The 16,469-nt window shown below is 41.7% G+C and overlaps 1 protein-coding gene across 1 annotated transcript; it reads left to right on the top strand.

Moving 5' to 3' along the window:
• Positions 1–9,575: 9,575 nt before the first annotated feature.
• On the top strand, positions 9,576–16,251 carry LOC127774364 (protein REDUCED WALL ACETYLATION 3-like). Its single transcript, XM_052300594.1, has 15 exons — positions 9,576–10,039; positions 10,920–11,008; positions 11,131–11,259; positions 11,345–11,401; positions 11,479–11,551; positions 12,144–12,302; positions 13,394–13,543; positions 13,652–13,907; positions 13,997–14,118; positions 14,292–14,378; positions 14,481–14,569; positions 14,647–14,709; positions 14,807–14,863; positions 15,801–15,897; positions 15,987–16,251. The coding sequence occupies exons 1-15, from the start codon at positions 10,007–10,009 to the stop codon at positions 16,143–16,145; spliced, it is 1,620 nt and encodes a 539-aa protein (XP_052156554.1). The 5' UTR covers positions 9,576–10,006; the 3' UTR covers positions 16,146–16,251.
• Positions 16,252–16,469: the final 218 nt, after the last annotated feature.

Below are 16,469 nucleotides of genomic sequence, written 5' to 3' on the forward strand. Positions count from 1 at the left end.
ACAATTGTTCCACATACTAAATTTCTTAAAGGTGCTAGATTTGCCGGCTTCCCAGCGATTTGGACAGACGGCAGCCAATACGGTGTGCACACGTTGATTCTTAATAGTGATCTGGTGGTTAGGCAGGTTAGTGGTTGTATAAATTTCTTAAAGGTGCTAGATTTGCCGGCTTCCCAGCGATTTGGACAGACGGCAGCCAATACGGTGTGCACACGTTGATTCTTAATAGTGATCTGGTGGTTAGGCAGGTTAGTGGTTGTATGGCCCAAATGGTTCTCTGGCCCAACACGGCCTGTTCCTGCCCATCGCCAGTCCGGTTTGCCGGCCTTGTGCGCTCATCTGTTGGTGGGTCTGCCATTCAGCTCGCGACGCGTGTGCTTCCTGTATGCTGGGCCCAGTTAGCATTGGTCGAGCCGCTGTCTTCCTCGGCTCCTCCGCTTTGGTCGTGAATCGGTGCCGCCGCGTGTCGGCCATCGGCGAGGCTCTAGCGCTCAAAGTCGCGGGGCCGCTCCTCTCTCTGTCCGCCCCTGTCTCGACTCTCGAGCTATGATGGTGGACTGCTATGGCGTACGGCGGCGACCGGATTGGCTGCTGCTCGCTGCTCCACTACGCGGAGAGCCCCATGACCATGGCCAGGCGATGGTTTGTCCGTTTCCCTCCCTTTCTTCTACAGAGAGCGCTGGTTCTATTCTTTCTTGCTCTTCCTCAGCTCATCTTTTCTTCTCCGCATGGTATCGTCACTGATCGTATCCTCCCTTGTGCTCTGCTGTTTTCCTCCTACGCCTTGCTCTAGATTGCGCCGTTGTGGTTCGAGGGTTCTTTCGATCATGCGTGTGCCCACTGATTTTTGGGTTTTCTGCTTTCTAGGCTGCGCTGCTGGATTGGGGATTCTCTGTTGGCGTTTTCACTTGGAGGAGGGAGGGATTTGCCTCCCTCGTCTACTGCTCGCAAAGGTATTTTGTGCTCTCTCGTGCACTGGTTACCACCTTTTATTCGGTGTGTATGACATGAGGTGATTTTATCGGCGAGATATCTGCTTTGTTGATTTCTGCTCCTTATTTTGCCCCCTTCAATTAACAGGAAACAGTTCCTTCACATGTTTATGTTAATTCGCTGATTCCTTCACATATTTGTGTTAATTCATTTTTTTGTCGTCTTGCTAAGTTACATTCTTTCATAGGTTGCCTCTGTTTCCTTTTGTTTCTGATCTCTATAGATCAGGTTGTTCAGTCGCTGGGATGCCTGTTCGGTTGATTCCACATATGTGGGGTTTCTTTTTTTCCCCTTTAGATTCGACAATAGAGAGATCATGCGAAGTGCTTCTCTGCATCCCACCTCTGTATGACAAATTTTGAATTCATTAGCACATATACACAGCACCGAGAAGAAATTTGAAAGGTGGCTAGGAGAAAAGAAAATTAATCCCCAAGGAAAATGGTGTGGTAAAGCATGCCAAGAAGTTAGATTTGTGCACTAGGAATCACAAGACATGTTCTTGCACTCGTGAGGAAGGAGTGTGATAGCCCCCCTCCTTTGTTTTCCTTTTTTAGAGCATGGTTCAGTATTCCTGCAGAGTAAAGGTCCTACAAAGTAGGAAGAAGCCTTGGCCCTTGGGAGGGTCAGATAACATTTACTTATGCCATCCAAAGTTTAGAGAAAAAAAATGTGAAACGCTTAGTTGTAAAGATCTGGGCCTGTCTTGTTACTGAAAGCTGAATGGCCAAAAACCGACCAGTTATATTGCAGCTTGAGCCAAAGCTTTCTTGCGAATGTAGTTTGTTTGTATTGTAACCACTTCTTAGGTACATAAATCGGATAAAAATTTTTATGCCTGCTTAATACACATCCATTGGTGATAAGCTGCTCTTCTGTATTTAGGATGTTTTTTGCTCACTTATGTTGCCCCGTGGTTCTTTGGTTTTGCGGCCATGGTCTTCTTCCTCTGTCAGACCTTATGCCATGGTGTGTTTCGGGCAGACTCTCGATGTCATTATGTCTTTCGTCTTTTCTGTTTGTTTTTAACACATCTTTAGGTGTATCTATGTTTGAACCTGCCTCCTGGATTTGTTCTTCATGGTTTCCCACCCTGTGTCCATGGGATATATCGTGCTCTATGCCAGTATTCAGACATTACTTATCTGTATCTGTGTTTCGTTCCATGTTTCTGTGGTGGTTCATGCCTCTCTCGTTTATGATTTGTTTTTACATTGCATGCCCATTCATATGTATCTGCAATGTGTTTGTGTTTTGTTGGCTTCTTTTCTTGCTGTACAGCTGCCGCATGGAGCGGTCGAGATCCCTATGCATCTGCCCGCGGAAGCGTGTATATGGTACTTGCTGATCTTATTATAGTTGCATGTGGTGTTCTCATAGCCAGCAAGGCTATTAGCGCACATTTTCCCTATTGTTCACTGATTCATAGTTTTGAACGTCAATAGATGAGTCGTCCTCATGTTATGCTGCCAATGAGCGATCAGTGCTCGCGGCAAGCTCATCATGTCCCATAGGTACATATGCTCGGTACCCTCAGAGTTAGCGAGCTCATCACCATGTTTATTGATTGTTTTTTTTTTGCTGATTCACAATTTTGTTCGGCGATAGATGAACCATCCTCATCCTGTGCTTGTGCTGAACGCCCAATGTTCATAGGTGGTTCATCGTTCTCAATAGGTATGTACGCTCGAAGTGATCGTCGCTATCTCATTGTATAGTTCCATTCCTCACCCATTGCATATTTGTTCTCTCATATTTCACTACAATTGTTCTCTCGTTGCGACGTCGTATGCTCGGAGCATATATTCATATGCTTATGTTCATGTGTTTGCTCATTCGTTCGTGCCAGCACAAATTTATTTTGTTTCCATTTTCTCATTCTGCCTCCTCATTTGAGTGTTCCACAGGGAGTCACGGGCCTTCCCTCATTCATCCTACCCACTTTGCCAGTTAGTTCCATGTTGCTATTTGTTTTGTTGTTCAGCTACCTATAACCTTTTTCTTTCTTGCTATTGATTGCCGTGCCTATTTATGTTGTCCATAGGAGACCATTTCTGTCCAATAGTACCATCACGTACTGCTCGGGTTAACCGGGAAAAACGGCGGGCAGCTAGGAAAGCACGTGTCATTGTACGCAAAGGTTGTTCACCTGCTTATCTAAACCCTTCTTTGCGGTCAACTAGGTGGATGCTCTTATTGCTTTCCTTTCTCTTTGTTTCTTATTTGCTATTTCCGTTGCCCCGTTCTTGTTCTGTTTGCATAGAGGCTATCCCGTATTCACCGTCAGTGAGGTTCTCATATTCTATACTAAAGAACTACATGGAGATTCTTAAAGGTGATAACTTAGTGCCAACCTTCCTTCGCTCTACTTTTCTCACTGTTTTTGGACTCTATATCTACTGTTGGACAAATATATCCATGCTCCCTTGCTTATGAGTTGCCCCATTCTTGCAGCTACATACCCAGAACGTTCTTACTATGGTGGTCCTGATTATTAATGCAATCATTGTGGTGCGCTTTTTTGGTACCAAGAAAGAGTCGTTAGCCAGAGTTCGCATAGGGCTAAGAGGATTGCATACAATTTGTGTTGCCGTGGTGGGAAGATCTCCTTACCTGTGCATAGGCCTTTCCCTCCTATCCTACAATCATTGATTCGTTTTGATGGCGGTGCCCGTTCCAGCTCTTTCATGCGACTCATCAGGCAGTATAATTCATTATTTGCATTCACATCACTTGGAGCTAACATTGACAGGAGCATAAACACTGGTCATGGCCCTTATGTCTTTCGTATCAATGGTGTCGTGCATCATAGAATAGGTTCTTTGCTTCCTTCTCCTGGACGGTGCCCAGAGTACGCACAGCTATACATATATGACACCACCAATGAGCTGCAAAACAGACTTAATATTTTTGACCATGCTGACAGTGTTGTAGATGTCCCTGACCCTGCTATTGTACAAGAGCTTATCTCTATGCTTGACCAATGCAATCCTCTTGTGCAACAGTTCCGGCTTGCTCGAGACAAGCTGCTCTCTCCAAGTGCTCCTGAAATTGCTATCAAACTCATTGGGTCAGGTCATTCTCAGGGTGATCGTTACTGCCTTCCCACTGCTTCTGAGTTGGCTGCGCTCATTGTTCCTGGTACATCTTCTGAGATATCGAAGTTTGATGTCGTTGTGCAGAAGCATTCAGGTGAATTGAGTCAGCTTTCTCCCATTCATCCAGCTCTTATGTCACTGCAGTACCCACTTCTCTTCCCATATGGTGATGTTGGTTTTCGTACTGGCATTAAGCTTAGAGAGGTAGATGATCAGCCGCCTGGGAGTCGTGATGAGGTGTCCATACTTGAATATTATCGGTATGAGTGCCACTACCGAAAGGATGAGCCCAACCCATTTACTTGTTGTGGTAGACTTTCTGATCAGCTCGCTGTTAATGCTTTCTCATGTATCGAGACATCTCGCCTCAACTTCCATACTCTGAGCCAGAAGAAGCTTCGCTCTGAAACACATCAAGGTATATCTGATGCTGTTGCTAGGGGAGACACTAATGGAAAAGATGTTGGTATAAAGGTAATTCTGCCATCAAGTTTCACTGGAGGAAGGCGATACATGGTGCAAAATTACCATGATTCAATGGTGTTGTGCCGTGCCTACGGTCCTCCTCACATATTCTCAACTTTCACATGTAATCCTAAATGGCCAGAAATTACTTAGGCGATTCGTTTTGAGCTAGGCCAGAAACCAAATGATAGAAGTGATATGGTCACACGTGTTTACCATATGAAGCTAGATGAGTACATTACATATATTAAGAATGGACAGGCATTCGGTCCAATACAAGCTGGTAAATTCCATATCTCATTGATTATAGCTATCTAGTCTTTATACACATCTCTTTACCACCACATGTATTGCTTCTGCTAGCTATTCATATCTTTTTTCTTGCTGTTTTATTTTCCAGTTGTATACATTGTCGAGTTCAAGAAAAGGGGATTGCCGCATTCTCATACATTAACATGGCTCATGGGTCAATCTGGAGATCCTTCACCTGCATTCATTGATAGCCTTATAAGTGCTGAGATACCAGATATAGGCACTGATAAATTTGGGTTTGGTCTTGTTGATGAATTCATGATACATGGCCCATGTGGTGAGCACAATCCACATTCTCCTTGCATGAAAGATGGTAGGTGCTCAAAGGGGTATCCAAAACAATTCTGTGATGTGACTTCCATAGATGATGATGGCTATCCTATCTATCGACGACACAACAATGGTCGCTATGTGGTAAAGAATGGAGTTAAGCTGGATAATCGGTGGGTCATCCCTTATAATCTAGCTCTTCTCAAGAAATTTCAAGGTCATATCAATGTGGAATGGTGCAGTAAAACGTACCCATCAGTGACAGCATGACAATTATAACGTGCCTCATTAGCGCCTATGCTTCTAAGGATCTCAGACAACAACATTTTCGACCTGATGTGCACAAGGTGGCGTTGTTCTCTTATACCATAACAAAAACAGAGTCAGTAAGAATAGCAGCATCATAGGTCCATCCCCTTTCCTTTCCCCTTATTCCTAAAATTTCCTACACAGGTGCATATAAATATAACCATATCTTTTTACCAGATCACCAAATGAAATAACAGGCATTCAAATCCCTACCACATCAATCATCTGTATTTATTTAAAAGAGACATGACCTATTCTAGAGAGCTCAAATAGATTGAGGTCACCGTTCAATTAACAGCCTACACAGCCACCTTGCAAACTGTAAAATACTATTGGCCATTCCATAGGCTTCCAAGCCAACATAGATCAACTTAAAAATAATCGTGCCACTAAAAAAACACCCATCCCCATTTCCATTATATCGAGCAGATTAAAGACCGAGCCAAACTATCACCACAAATTAGTAAAGAGCACACCTCAATCCACAGGGTTAATCGCTGTATATGCATACATACCTTGCACAAGTTCGTCCATGCTAGCTAAATGTCCTTTGGCTAAACCACTAAGATCAGCAGCGCCGCCGCCGCATCGATTCAACCTTAAAAAAACAGCCAGCACACCTACATATATACTAGCCCCAACAAAACATATGCAATGACAGCACAACACGTTGCCCTAAGACATCCATCCTTAGCTGAAAAAGGCCTTGCATCCTGAAGCCCACCAGCAGCCCACTATTTATACTCTTGCACACCTTTAAGAGCCCAACGTCAAACATAAGCACAAAAGCCCATAGCTCCTTGATATGTTAGCCCGATCAGCCCACGATAACAACAGAGAGATCCAATGCTTACTGCTGCACGACCTAAATAGCCAACTAAATACGACCTAAACAGCTAACTTAAAAAAGCCGCTTTCCATCAATTGTTACATCGGTACAGATCAAATAACACGAATCGGTTATAAACCGCGCGGCGTAGCGCGCAAACCCGCTCTAGTATATCTTATTATATCACAAACTTCTACCTTGTATGCTGAAATACAAATCCGCTTGTAATGGTGGATTCTCTGTGCCTTTGAACCTGCAATATAAAGAATACTTCTTATGAAAACTCAACATGAACTAATAATCTTAATCTTGGTTCTGAAGAGAAGAGAAGGGAAAGACTGAAATCACAAAATGCAAGCAAAGATTAAGGTGATGTTGCTGCAAATGGTGCTGACCTCATCCAATCGGAGAGCGCGGGCGGCAGATGGTGCAGCCGATGGTTGAACTCGCCAATCAGAGGGTGCGGCTTCATCAATCGGAGAGGCAGTTGGAGACGGTCCGTGACGGTTCAGGCGCCCGACTCCCCTGGCTTCGATGACGTGGGCCAGCCATTGGGGCGTCGATGCAGGGTAGGCGACAGGGAAGGTTTTCGACCGGGCTTGGAGGTGTGGAACCGGTGACCGCGGCGAACGCGGGCACGGGGTCAGCGACGGACTCACCGTGGTCCTGGTCGACGTGGAGGTGATGCGAATAGGTGGGGAAAAATCGGTGATGCGGCGCGACGGTGAGGGCGAGGCGACAACCATGTGACGAGGTCCACCTAAAAGATTCTGACCGATCAATGAGAAATGAGAAATGTTGGTCAATGTTAAGACAATTATAGGTTAAATACTCATCCGTCCCAATATATTGCAATCTAGGATGGGTCTAATCCTATTTTAAGTGGACCCATCCTAGATTACAATATATTGGAACGGAGGGAGTAATTGTTAATGGATGATTATATGATTATGTTAAGCTTTACGAATTAGTGATTGTTATTGGATAATAATATGACATCTTTATATATTAAGCTTTAGAAATTAGTGGGTTATAACTTTATAGTAAGAAATGATTCATGCCAAGTCACCGTCCGGCAAGCAGTGTTGATCGGAAAAACAGCCACCTCCCGGGCACTGGGCCGGAAATCCCATGAGCTTTTTCTTTGGAAGTGATCCGGGCGAGAGTCTGCAGTGAGCCCATGACATACGACTCCGATGCAAGTTATACTGCTAGAACACCCGTTGATTTTAAGGCACACTATAAACCTTTCAGACACAAATCATGTCCTTGTTAACTCCCAAAAGCGTAAGTTGGGTTGGTAGACCAAGGGCCTGTTCATTTTAATACCATTTTCAACCATACCATATTTTGGTAAAGTTGACAGAAAAATATCTACGTTTAGTTTGTTGTCAAATTTAGTCAATATATAAGAAATCCTGCCAAGATATTTCCCAAAAGCGTAAGTTGGGTTGGTAGACCAAGGGCATGTTCATTTTAATACCATTTTCAACCATACCATATTTTGGTAAAGTTGCCAGAAAAATATCACGTTTAGTGTGTTGTCAAATTTGGTCAATACATAAGAAATCCTGCCAAGATATTTTGACAATATTATCATCTTATCAAAATTTTGGCATTACCAAAACTTGGTAATGTTTATTTTGGCTACAATCTGAACAGGCCCTAAATAAATTCTACTATATTGAAGCAAATTTTCTTTTAAAAAATTATGGAATATGATTGAAGTAGATACCATTTGGGCCAAAATCAGTCTCCTAAAAATGCAAGAAGTTCAAGATAAAAACAAGGTCTCAAGTTACTGCACATACATGATACATCAAAAGATCCGTTAAAAAAATTGACAGCGTACACATGATAGCATATTTACATTGAAGATCACTTCTAGGTGTCGCATAGCATAAAACTACTTTGGAACTACTGTCTCCACAATGAAGACTACTTTTGAAGAGACATATAAATAATTTACATTTCATCCTTTTCAGTGTTTATATCAAGACTTGCTTCGTTTTAATTTATATCTACATCCAAAATCATGCACTGAAAACCCAACTACAATAAACTTTTTTTTTTCGTGTCGGCACTTTTCTCTCTCTGTTTCCTCTTTCTCCATTCGGGAATCCCTTTGAACGGATGAAGGTTAGAAGCTCGTTGCTAGCTTGGCCTGAGACGGAGCGACGACGAGGCAACGCTAAGGCGGAGTAAATGGTAATAGCAGCGGTGGAGTGGCCTAATCTGGTCGGCCTAGCCAGCAAAAGGGACCCTCGACAGCAGCACGATCCTCATTGTTGGAGCGGCTCGAGGCGATGGCCTTGGTTGCAACACGACTTGGCTCGACGACTTTGATGGTGGTGGTTCACGACGAATCCCATCTATTTTCCTCTCTAGCGGATTACTTAGGCTAAGTTTGTTTCTTAGAGTTCCCAACCACTATTCCCTCGTTTTCCGTGCTCACGCTTCCAAATTACTAAACGGTATGATGTTTGCAAAAAATTTCTATCAAAAAGTTGATTTTTTAAAAAATACTAATTTATTTTTCAAATATTTTAGCTAATACATAATTAATTATGAGCTAATGAGCTGTTCTGTTTTTCGTGTTAGAGGAAAAGGTTCTCAACCTTCACAATCAAACACATTCTTATTTTTCTCGCCTCTAAGAAGCCGCCTGTGCCCTTGCAAATACGAAGATAATCAGACACCGCTGCAAAACAGTTTTCCTACCTTGGGGTATATTTAGGAGCTGTTTTTTTAGCAGCGGCTGTGGCTGGAGAGTTCAAAGTAGCTGCAGCTTGCAGCAATTTTGAACTGCCGCAGCGGCTGGGGCAGGTATGGCTGCCGAATAGAGCCACCTTATCTTCTCTACGGCTGCTCATGTCCTACATGAATCGCAGGGCACTCGCCATGGAGCATTGCGATTTGTGAATGCCCTGAATAATCATATACTCCAACGAGATTACGCAGGATTATGTAGGAGATGTACCGAGCGAGATTAGGAACGATCGATGCTTGCCATTATGCAGGAGAACAAACATGGACCGGCAAAAGATTTCCACCCATAACTCCAACATTTGTGCTTCCCCTCTACTCCTCTCCACGTTAGTTAGAGGGTACACTGATCCCTTTCTCTTCTCTAGTCGCTTCACTTTAGTAGCCACAGGATGATGAATGAATCCCACGACCAAACTTCCAAACCCCACGTCTCAACAGCCGATTAATCAAATCCATCATCCCAAATCCCGTTTTCTTACAGAAAAAAGAAAAAAAAACACTATTCCCGAATCCCAAACCCAGACACGACCAGCACCAGCGGCAAAAGCGCAAGCAAAACACACGCGAGCACGCGAGTCTGAAACTGAAGGAAACCAAACCAAAAAAAACTCCAACCATCGTTTGCCTCCCTCGCTCTGACCTCCTCTCCCTCTCCTCCGCGGCCGGCCCCGCCGCGAGCCCGCCACCCTCCGGCCTCTGACGGCGAGCGACCACCCACCACCTCCCGCTTGCTTCAGATCTCCTCCTCCCTCCCTCCCGCCGGCCGGGCCCCGCGACCGGCCGCCCGCTCGCTTCCCCTCCCGCCAACGCCGCATATAACACCCCCTCCCTCCCTTACCGCTCACCGAACGCGCGGCGTGATCCCCTCCCTCCCTCCCTCCCTCCGCTGCGATCCCGGCCGGACCCGTCGAGCTCCCGGGATCTGGTCGTGGCACGCTCAGGGGAGGGGCTCCCGGCGGGAATGGAGGTCTTCGGCCCCGTCACCGCCGGCCAGGTACGTACGTTGCGCGCGTCGCCGTCCTCGCTCTCTGGATAGGTCGCGTGTGGGTAGTGGAATTGGTTGACGTGCCTGTGCTGTTCCGTGTTGACTGATGTGTTAAAACCTTGGGTATTGTTCTGGACTTGCGGTCGCTGCTCTTGAAAAAAAAAAAGTTTCTCCCGGATTGCGCCCGCGTAAGTTCGATTTGGTTTGTTGCTGGACGAGTTGAAGTAGATGCATTCTCCTCGATAGTCGTGGCGTTCATCGAATTGGATAGCATGAGGATGAGCGTTGATTGATCGCTGATGGATGCGGCTTTGATTAATTGATGGGGGCATATATTGGTATGATTTTTAGATAATTAAGCATTTTTCATGAAACGGTCCTGTGTGATGCGACTGAAAGTTGAAACACTCCAGCCTCTGGAATGGAGCAACCACTGGTTGGTTGGTTGCTTGTCGTCTTTTATCTTGCATCTGACGCTTTAGGAGGTTAGGTGTACTTATGTTCCCTTGCAGCTGTCTTAGATTTGAAGTTAGTATAGTTTGGTACCAACTGAGACACAAACATATGGTTGCTCTGCCAAGTTAAAAGTTTCAGATTCAACCTACATTGCTTACAGGAAATGCACATTGCTGTTTGTCTTGATCTGTATATGCTTAACTTGATTTTGGGAAACAGAAAAGGAAAACTACTAAACACATATTGTTTAGAGTAAGACTCTATGATTAAGTTCTGTCAGGATAGTGGAGTACTAGTAGGTAAGCTAAGTGCACGATTTTTGTTGTTTGCAAAAATATCTAAGCTAAGGGCACATGTTATTTATGAACTTCAGTTATCTTAGAATTGACAGCAGTACAATTGATGGCTCTTGTTGCTTTGTCCATTCCTTCAGGTGTCATTTTTGCTTGGTCTATTCCCTGTTCTCATTGCATGGATCTATTCAGAAGTCCTGGAGTACAGAAAATCTTCGTCTATGAAAGTGTAAGTTAGCTATATTGGTCAGTATTAACTCAGTAGTACAGCGATGTTTTTACGAATTTTCTAAGCCTTTGAGTAACAAATACTTACCCTGGCTCTATCTGTGCATTTTTTTGTTTCTATAGTCACTCCGATTCCAATTTGGAGAATGGAACTGTCAAAGAAGATGATAAAACGGTATTGCTGGAAGGAGGCCTGTCAAAGTCACCATCTACAAAGTTTCGGATCAATTCTACAAAAGCAAACCTCATAAGGTGATTTGGCATAATAGTAGATGTTTGATTCATGATTACAAACGTGGAATGCTGAGAATTAACATCTCAATGTCGTGAGCTGTAGGTTTATAACAATGGATGAATCTTTCCTTCTGGAAAATCGTGCTGTACTGAGAGCAATGTAAGACCCTATAGAACTATTTTGCATTTACTGAAAATAAATATCCATCGATATTTACAAGCGCTATCTTTCTACAGGGCAGAATTTGGCATCGTTCTGGTTTATTTCTACATTTGTGATCGGACAAACATATTTCCAGAAAGCAAGAAGGTATTGATGCCATCATTATTTTAATGATCGTTCTCTCAATTTTTGATTGAAAGTAATTGGTATTCTTTGCTAGATTATCATATTAGTATAGTGCCATCCTCCCACCTTACTACTGTACTCCTTTTTTACTTCTTCTTTTTATATCTTTCCCTCCTTTTCAGTTGTAAATTCCAACATTTTACACTAAGGAAATAGAATCTTCATTTCTTTGCTTAGTCTTTCTCCGAATTTTGCAACTCTAATAGAGAAATTGGCTAGAATTGACATAATCTTGATATTCCATACTACTTACCTGTATGTTATTTGGTGTACTGTGCCACTAGTCTTCTGTCATACAATCTTTACCTACTCTACTGTATTCTACCTTCTCGAACGAATGAGCATAAGAGGACATATGCTGTAATCTTATTTTGTTTATTAACAAATAGTTACTCATGAATTTCACTGCTCACTTGCTTAATATCTTCTATTAAACCCCTTTTATTTTTTACATATTAAATATAATTAACAGACTTTGGACAGTTCAACTTTTTTGTGCTATCATATTATGACCATATTTTGATAATGATTGGTTTTCCCTCTATTTTGCCAGAGTTACAACCGTGATCTGTTTCTGTTTTTATACATTCTTCTCATCATAGCATCAGCATTAACATCACTTAAGAAGCACCATGACAAATCAGCATTCTCAGGGAAATCTATACTCTATCTTAATCGCCATCAAACAGAGGAATGGAAAGGTTGGATGCAGGTTAGTGATTTAAATAATTATAAAATTTTGAATCCACTGTATTTTTTTTTTGTATTCTTTCTTTTGTTGTCCTGTTTATGTTACAATTTAGTCAAAGGAACACGTGAGTGATTGGTGATCATAATAAATGTTTTCTGAAAGATCTGATGCTAATAGATCTGAAGAGTGGGTTTGTTAGTTTTTCCTAGACAAGTTCCTGACAGTTTATCTGGATTTGGTATTTCTAGTGGGATCTGTCTATAGTTGCCAGAAATATATTGGCCATTCCAAAGCAGTCCTTGTGTGTGTGTGTGTGTGTTGCGGGGGTGGGGGGATTCATTGATTGATATGTCTAGTGTTTCATAAGTTTAAGGTTTTTTGGTTGAGATGATGGAAACAAGGTGGGAACAGTTTTGCATATCAGGCTGCCACTATATCTGTAAACTGAGTCTGAATGACTGTGCTCAACTTACATTTCTACTGACACAGCAGTGCTTCATGTCATGTAGAATACAGTTTAGTTCACTGACACGCAGGATCATACACAGCTATAATTAATGCTGCTGTCAATATTTATGTATTATTTTGCAATAGTACCATCAGGTTATTTTCAAGTACATATGCTTGAACATGCAGTAGTATATTTGGCATGTGTTCGGTATGAACTAAACTTTCTTTAGAACCACATATTAGTATATTTTACTAGACTGTTGCTAGCGAAAACATCATTATCTTGTACTGTTTTGCTGCAATCTGCAGAGGTGCATATATCTACTCCTTAAAAACTGGAATTGGTGATGGTATTGGTGTGCTCTATGTAGCCTCAACTAAGAAATTTCGTGGATAAATTTATGTAGACATTTGAGTGCTGTATTTTATTTTAGGGGCAAAATTTACTAAAATTTTGCATATGTATATGTAGTTTTTTGTATTAGAGTATAATCGTTTTTCAAAGTCAGAACCTATGTTATATTCATTTGAGATCTGTCACAAACTCACAACACACAGGCATAATGGTAGTTTCCTTATAATGTCAGTCACCATTATTTTCAGTTGCTGTCTTTTGCCAACTTTTAGGTAAGATTTGTAACTTTTCCACCTGCTGTTTACAGGTCCTGTTTTTAATGTACCACTATTTTGCCGCCACTGAAATATACAATGCAATTCGTGTTTTCATTGCTGCCTATGTCTGGATGACTGGATTTGGGAACTTCTCATACTATTATATTAAGAAAGACTTTAGTCTTGCCAGATTTGCTCAGGTGCCATTCTGATCTTTAACCCCAATCTGTTCTATATGATACTTTAGTATGTTTTCATTTCCTTGATTTAATGCATGGTTTACACTGACAACCATATTTCTAATGCAGATGATGTGGAGACTTAATTTTTTTGTGGCTTTCTGCTGCATTGTCCTTGACAATGATTACATGCTCTATTACATATGCCCAATGCACACTTTGTTTACTCTTATGGTATATGGGTCCCTTGGTCTCTTTAATAAGTATAATGAGATACCTTCAGTGATGGCAATGAAGATTGTCAGCTGCTTCTTAGCAGTGATCTTGATATGGGAAATTCCTGGTGTATTTGAACTGCTGTGGAGTCCATTTACATTTATGCTAGGTTGGTTATTCTTATATTTCGATGTGTCATTTTCCTTACCATTCCTAGATAAATCATGTTAACATGTGTTTTGTACTTTTGTGATGCAGGCTACAAGGACCCAGAGCCTTCAAAAGCAAACTTACCACTGTTGCATGAGTGGCATTTCCGATCTGGCCTTGATCGTTATATATGGATTATTGGAATGATCTATGCCTACTTCCATCCAAATGTAAGTTTTCAAGGATCACAGATGACTGTTTTTTATTTGATATCACTGTAGAGTCTTTGCCCTTCTGCCCTTCTCCATCATTGTTTATGTAGGATGCAATTCATTATGCTATGGTTTCAGGTATTTTTCTTCTATCAGTAGTAGTGCTTGAAATGTAGATCTCTGTCATACAGGTTGAAAGATGGATGGAAAAGCTTGAAGAATCTGAAACTAAGGTTAGGTTGTCAATTAAGGGAACCATCATTAGTATTTCCTTGGTGGTAAGTTGCATTATCCATAAGTCCCCTCTGTGTTCTACATTAAATTAGCAATGATGCACGGAGTAGACTGCTTATTAACCATTCCTTTTTGCTCCACCTCAGGCTGGCTATTTGTGGTACGAGTATATTTACAAACTAGACAAAATTACATACAACAAGTACCATCCGTACACATCATGGATTCCTATCACGTGAGTATAGAAATATGCCATAAAATATATATGTGGGCTTTTGTATCAGTGTTAATGATACCACGGTTTCCATGCAGTGTTTATATCTCCCTAAGGAATTGCACTCAGCAGCTTAGAAACGTCTCTTTAACTCTTTTTGCGTAAGTCTTTTCAAACTATAACCTAAAACTTTTTATATTTAATTTCCTGTGGATTCACTTTGTCAGACTAAACTTATAACATACTTTTTACCAATAGGTGGCTTGGCAAGATTACTCTGGAGACCTATATCTCTCAGATCCACATTTGGCTCAGGTATGATGCTAGCCTTCTGTGTTCAGTATGTGCTCCTATCTTTTGTGTCTGTGACTGCAATGCTTTAAATTCTGGGCTTTGTTTGTATTAACCTGTTGGACACAACTGTTCAATAGGAGATATGGTTCAGCTATGTCAATATTCGACTCCTGTAAGAACTTAAAAAATCTCTGTTTTTTAGCAACAGGACTCCTTTTGGACTTCTAAGAAAGCTGTTCTTTTTGCAAGTCATGGACAGAATTATGCCAATCCTTTTTTTGGACCTTCATGCTTTTTCTTAACATGAACAATATTAATAACTTAGATGCTGATTTTCTTAGTGCTCAAACAAGTAGTCAAAGTGTAAGTTCCAGAAAATGTTAGCTTATCAGGCAGAAGTAGGAAGTCACTTAACGGTAGCCAAGCCAGTACTGGGTTTTCAGTACTTAAGATGTGCCAGTTCTTTAGGAATTGGTGATCCTAAGGAAATCCATCTTCAACCTGCGTACTGTTCCGATTTCTCACATGGATAAACTGGAGCAGTGAATCTCAAGACCACAATGAAAAGCTAGAGCCCTAGACATCATCATGTTGATGCAGGGTACATGACCTTCTCCATGTAGAATCTTGACACAATGGAGAACCTGATGTAGGGAGATTCCATCAGATATTCTGGACATTTATCTTTTCACATTTGCTATCATTAGAGTCACCACTAAATACGTATTACAGTAGCAACTCTACCATAAAACGTTATATCCTTGTTTAAGCCTTTAAGGTAAGCTTATGATGTGAAGTACTGGACAGAGGTGCAGTGTCCACAGGACGAAACATTGGATGGATCATTAACCTAGATTTTGGCAATGATGGCTGTGCACGTCCAAAGTTTCAGTTTTGTGCTTACATATCAAGAAGTTTTGTCTCTTTCGATTGTCACTGAATTCTTATATGCATACAGGTCTAACATGCCTAACGGGCAGCCAAAATGGCTTCTCTCTTTCATTCCGGGTTACCCACTGCTCAACTTTATGCTTGCTACAGCAATATATCTTCTTGTAAGTAAAAAAGAAAAACTGAATTCCTTATTTTAATTCCAATATAACTAGAGTTGCCAGGAATATTTATTTGATTGTCAACACTGCAGATATCATACAGAGTGTTTGAGCTGACAGGTGTGTTGAAGTCAGCTTTTATTCCCAGCAGAGATAACAATCGTCTATATCAAAATTTTGTTGCTGGGATTGCCATCTCCGTATGTCTGTATTTCCTCTCAATTGTACTTCTTAAGATTCCCATTGTATAGGTAAAAGAACCTCAACAGACAACACAAATCAATGCATCTATTATATACTAGACAACAGAAAGGTTTTGTGGCGCAGTTCCAGGAAAAGAAAATGTTCACGGTAGAAGTTTGCTTGTGAATTGTTGTTAGAATGATCCGTCGGCGCCTAGTTCCACCTTGCAGATGGAGATAAGTGCACTCCAAATAGGAAGAGGATATTGTTTTCCACCCCTTTGGAAAGTAATGTATACATTCAGGCAGTCCTTGCGTTCTTTTAGAAGTAATAGTTGGTTGCAGACTTTTAGCCATAAAAAGTGTACAAGGAATTTCTGTAAAATCAAAGTC

Source organism: Oryza glaberrima, chromosome 1 (assembly GCF_000147395.1).
Source record: "Oryza glaberrima chromosome 1, OglaRS2, whole genome shotgun sequence".
In the NCBI taxonomy this organism is placed as follows: Eukaryota; Viridiplantae; Streptophyta; class Magnoliopsida; order Poales; family Poaceae; genus Oryza; species Oryza glaberrima.

What these genes read in the sequence shown, in the direction of transcription:
- LOC127774364 (XM_052300594.1), top strand. Translation starts at nt 10,007, where the DNA reads ATGGAGGTCTTCGGCCCCGTCACCGCCGGCCAG. An exon ending in AATGGAAAGGTTGGATGCAG is followed by an intron (nt 12,303 to 13,393) that starts GTTAGTGATTTA and finishes TGCTGTTTACAG; the next exon opens with GTCCTGTTTTTAATGTACCA. An exon ending in ATGCCTACTTCCATCCAAAT is followed by an intron (nt 14,119 to 14,291) that starts GTAAGTTTTCAA and finishes TCTGTCATACAG; the next exon opens with GTTGAAAGATGGATGGAAAA.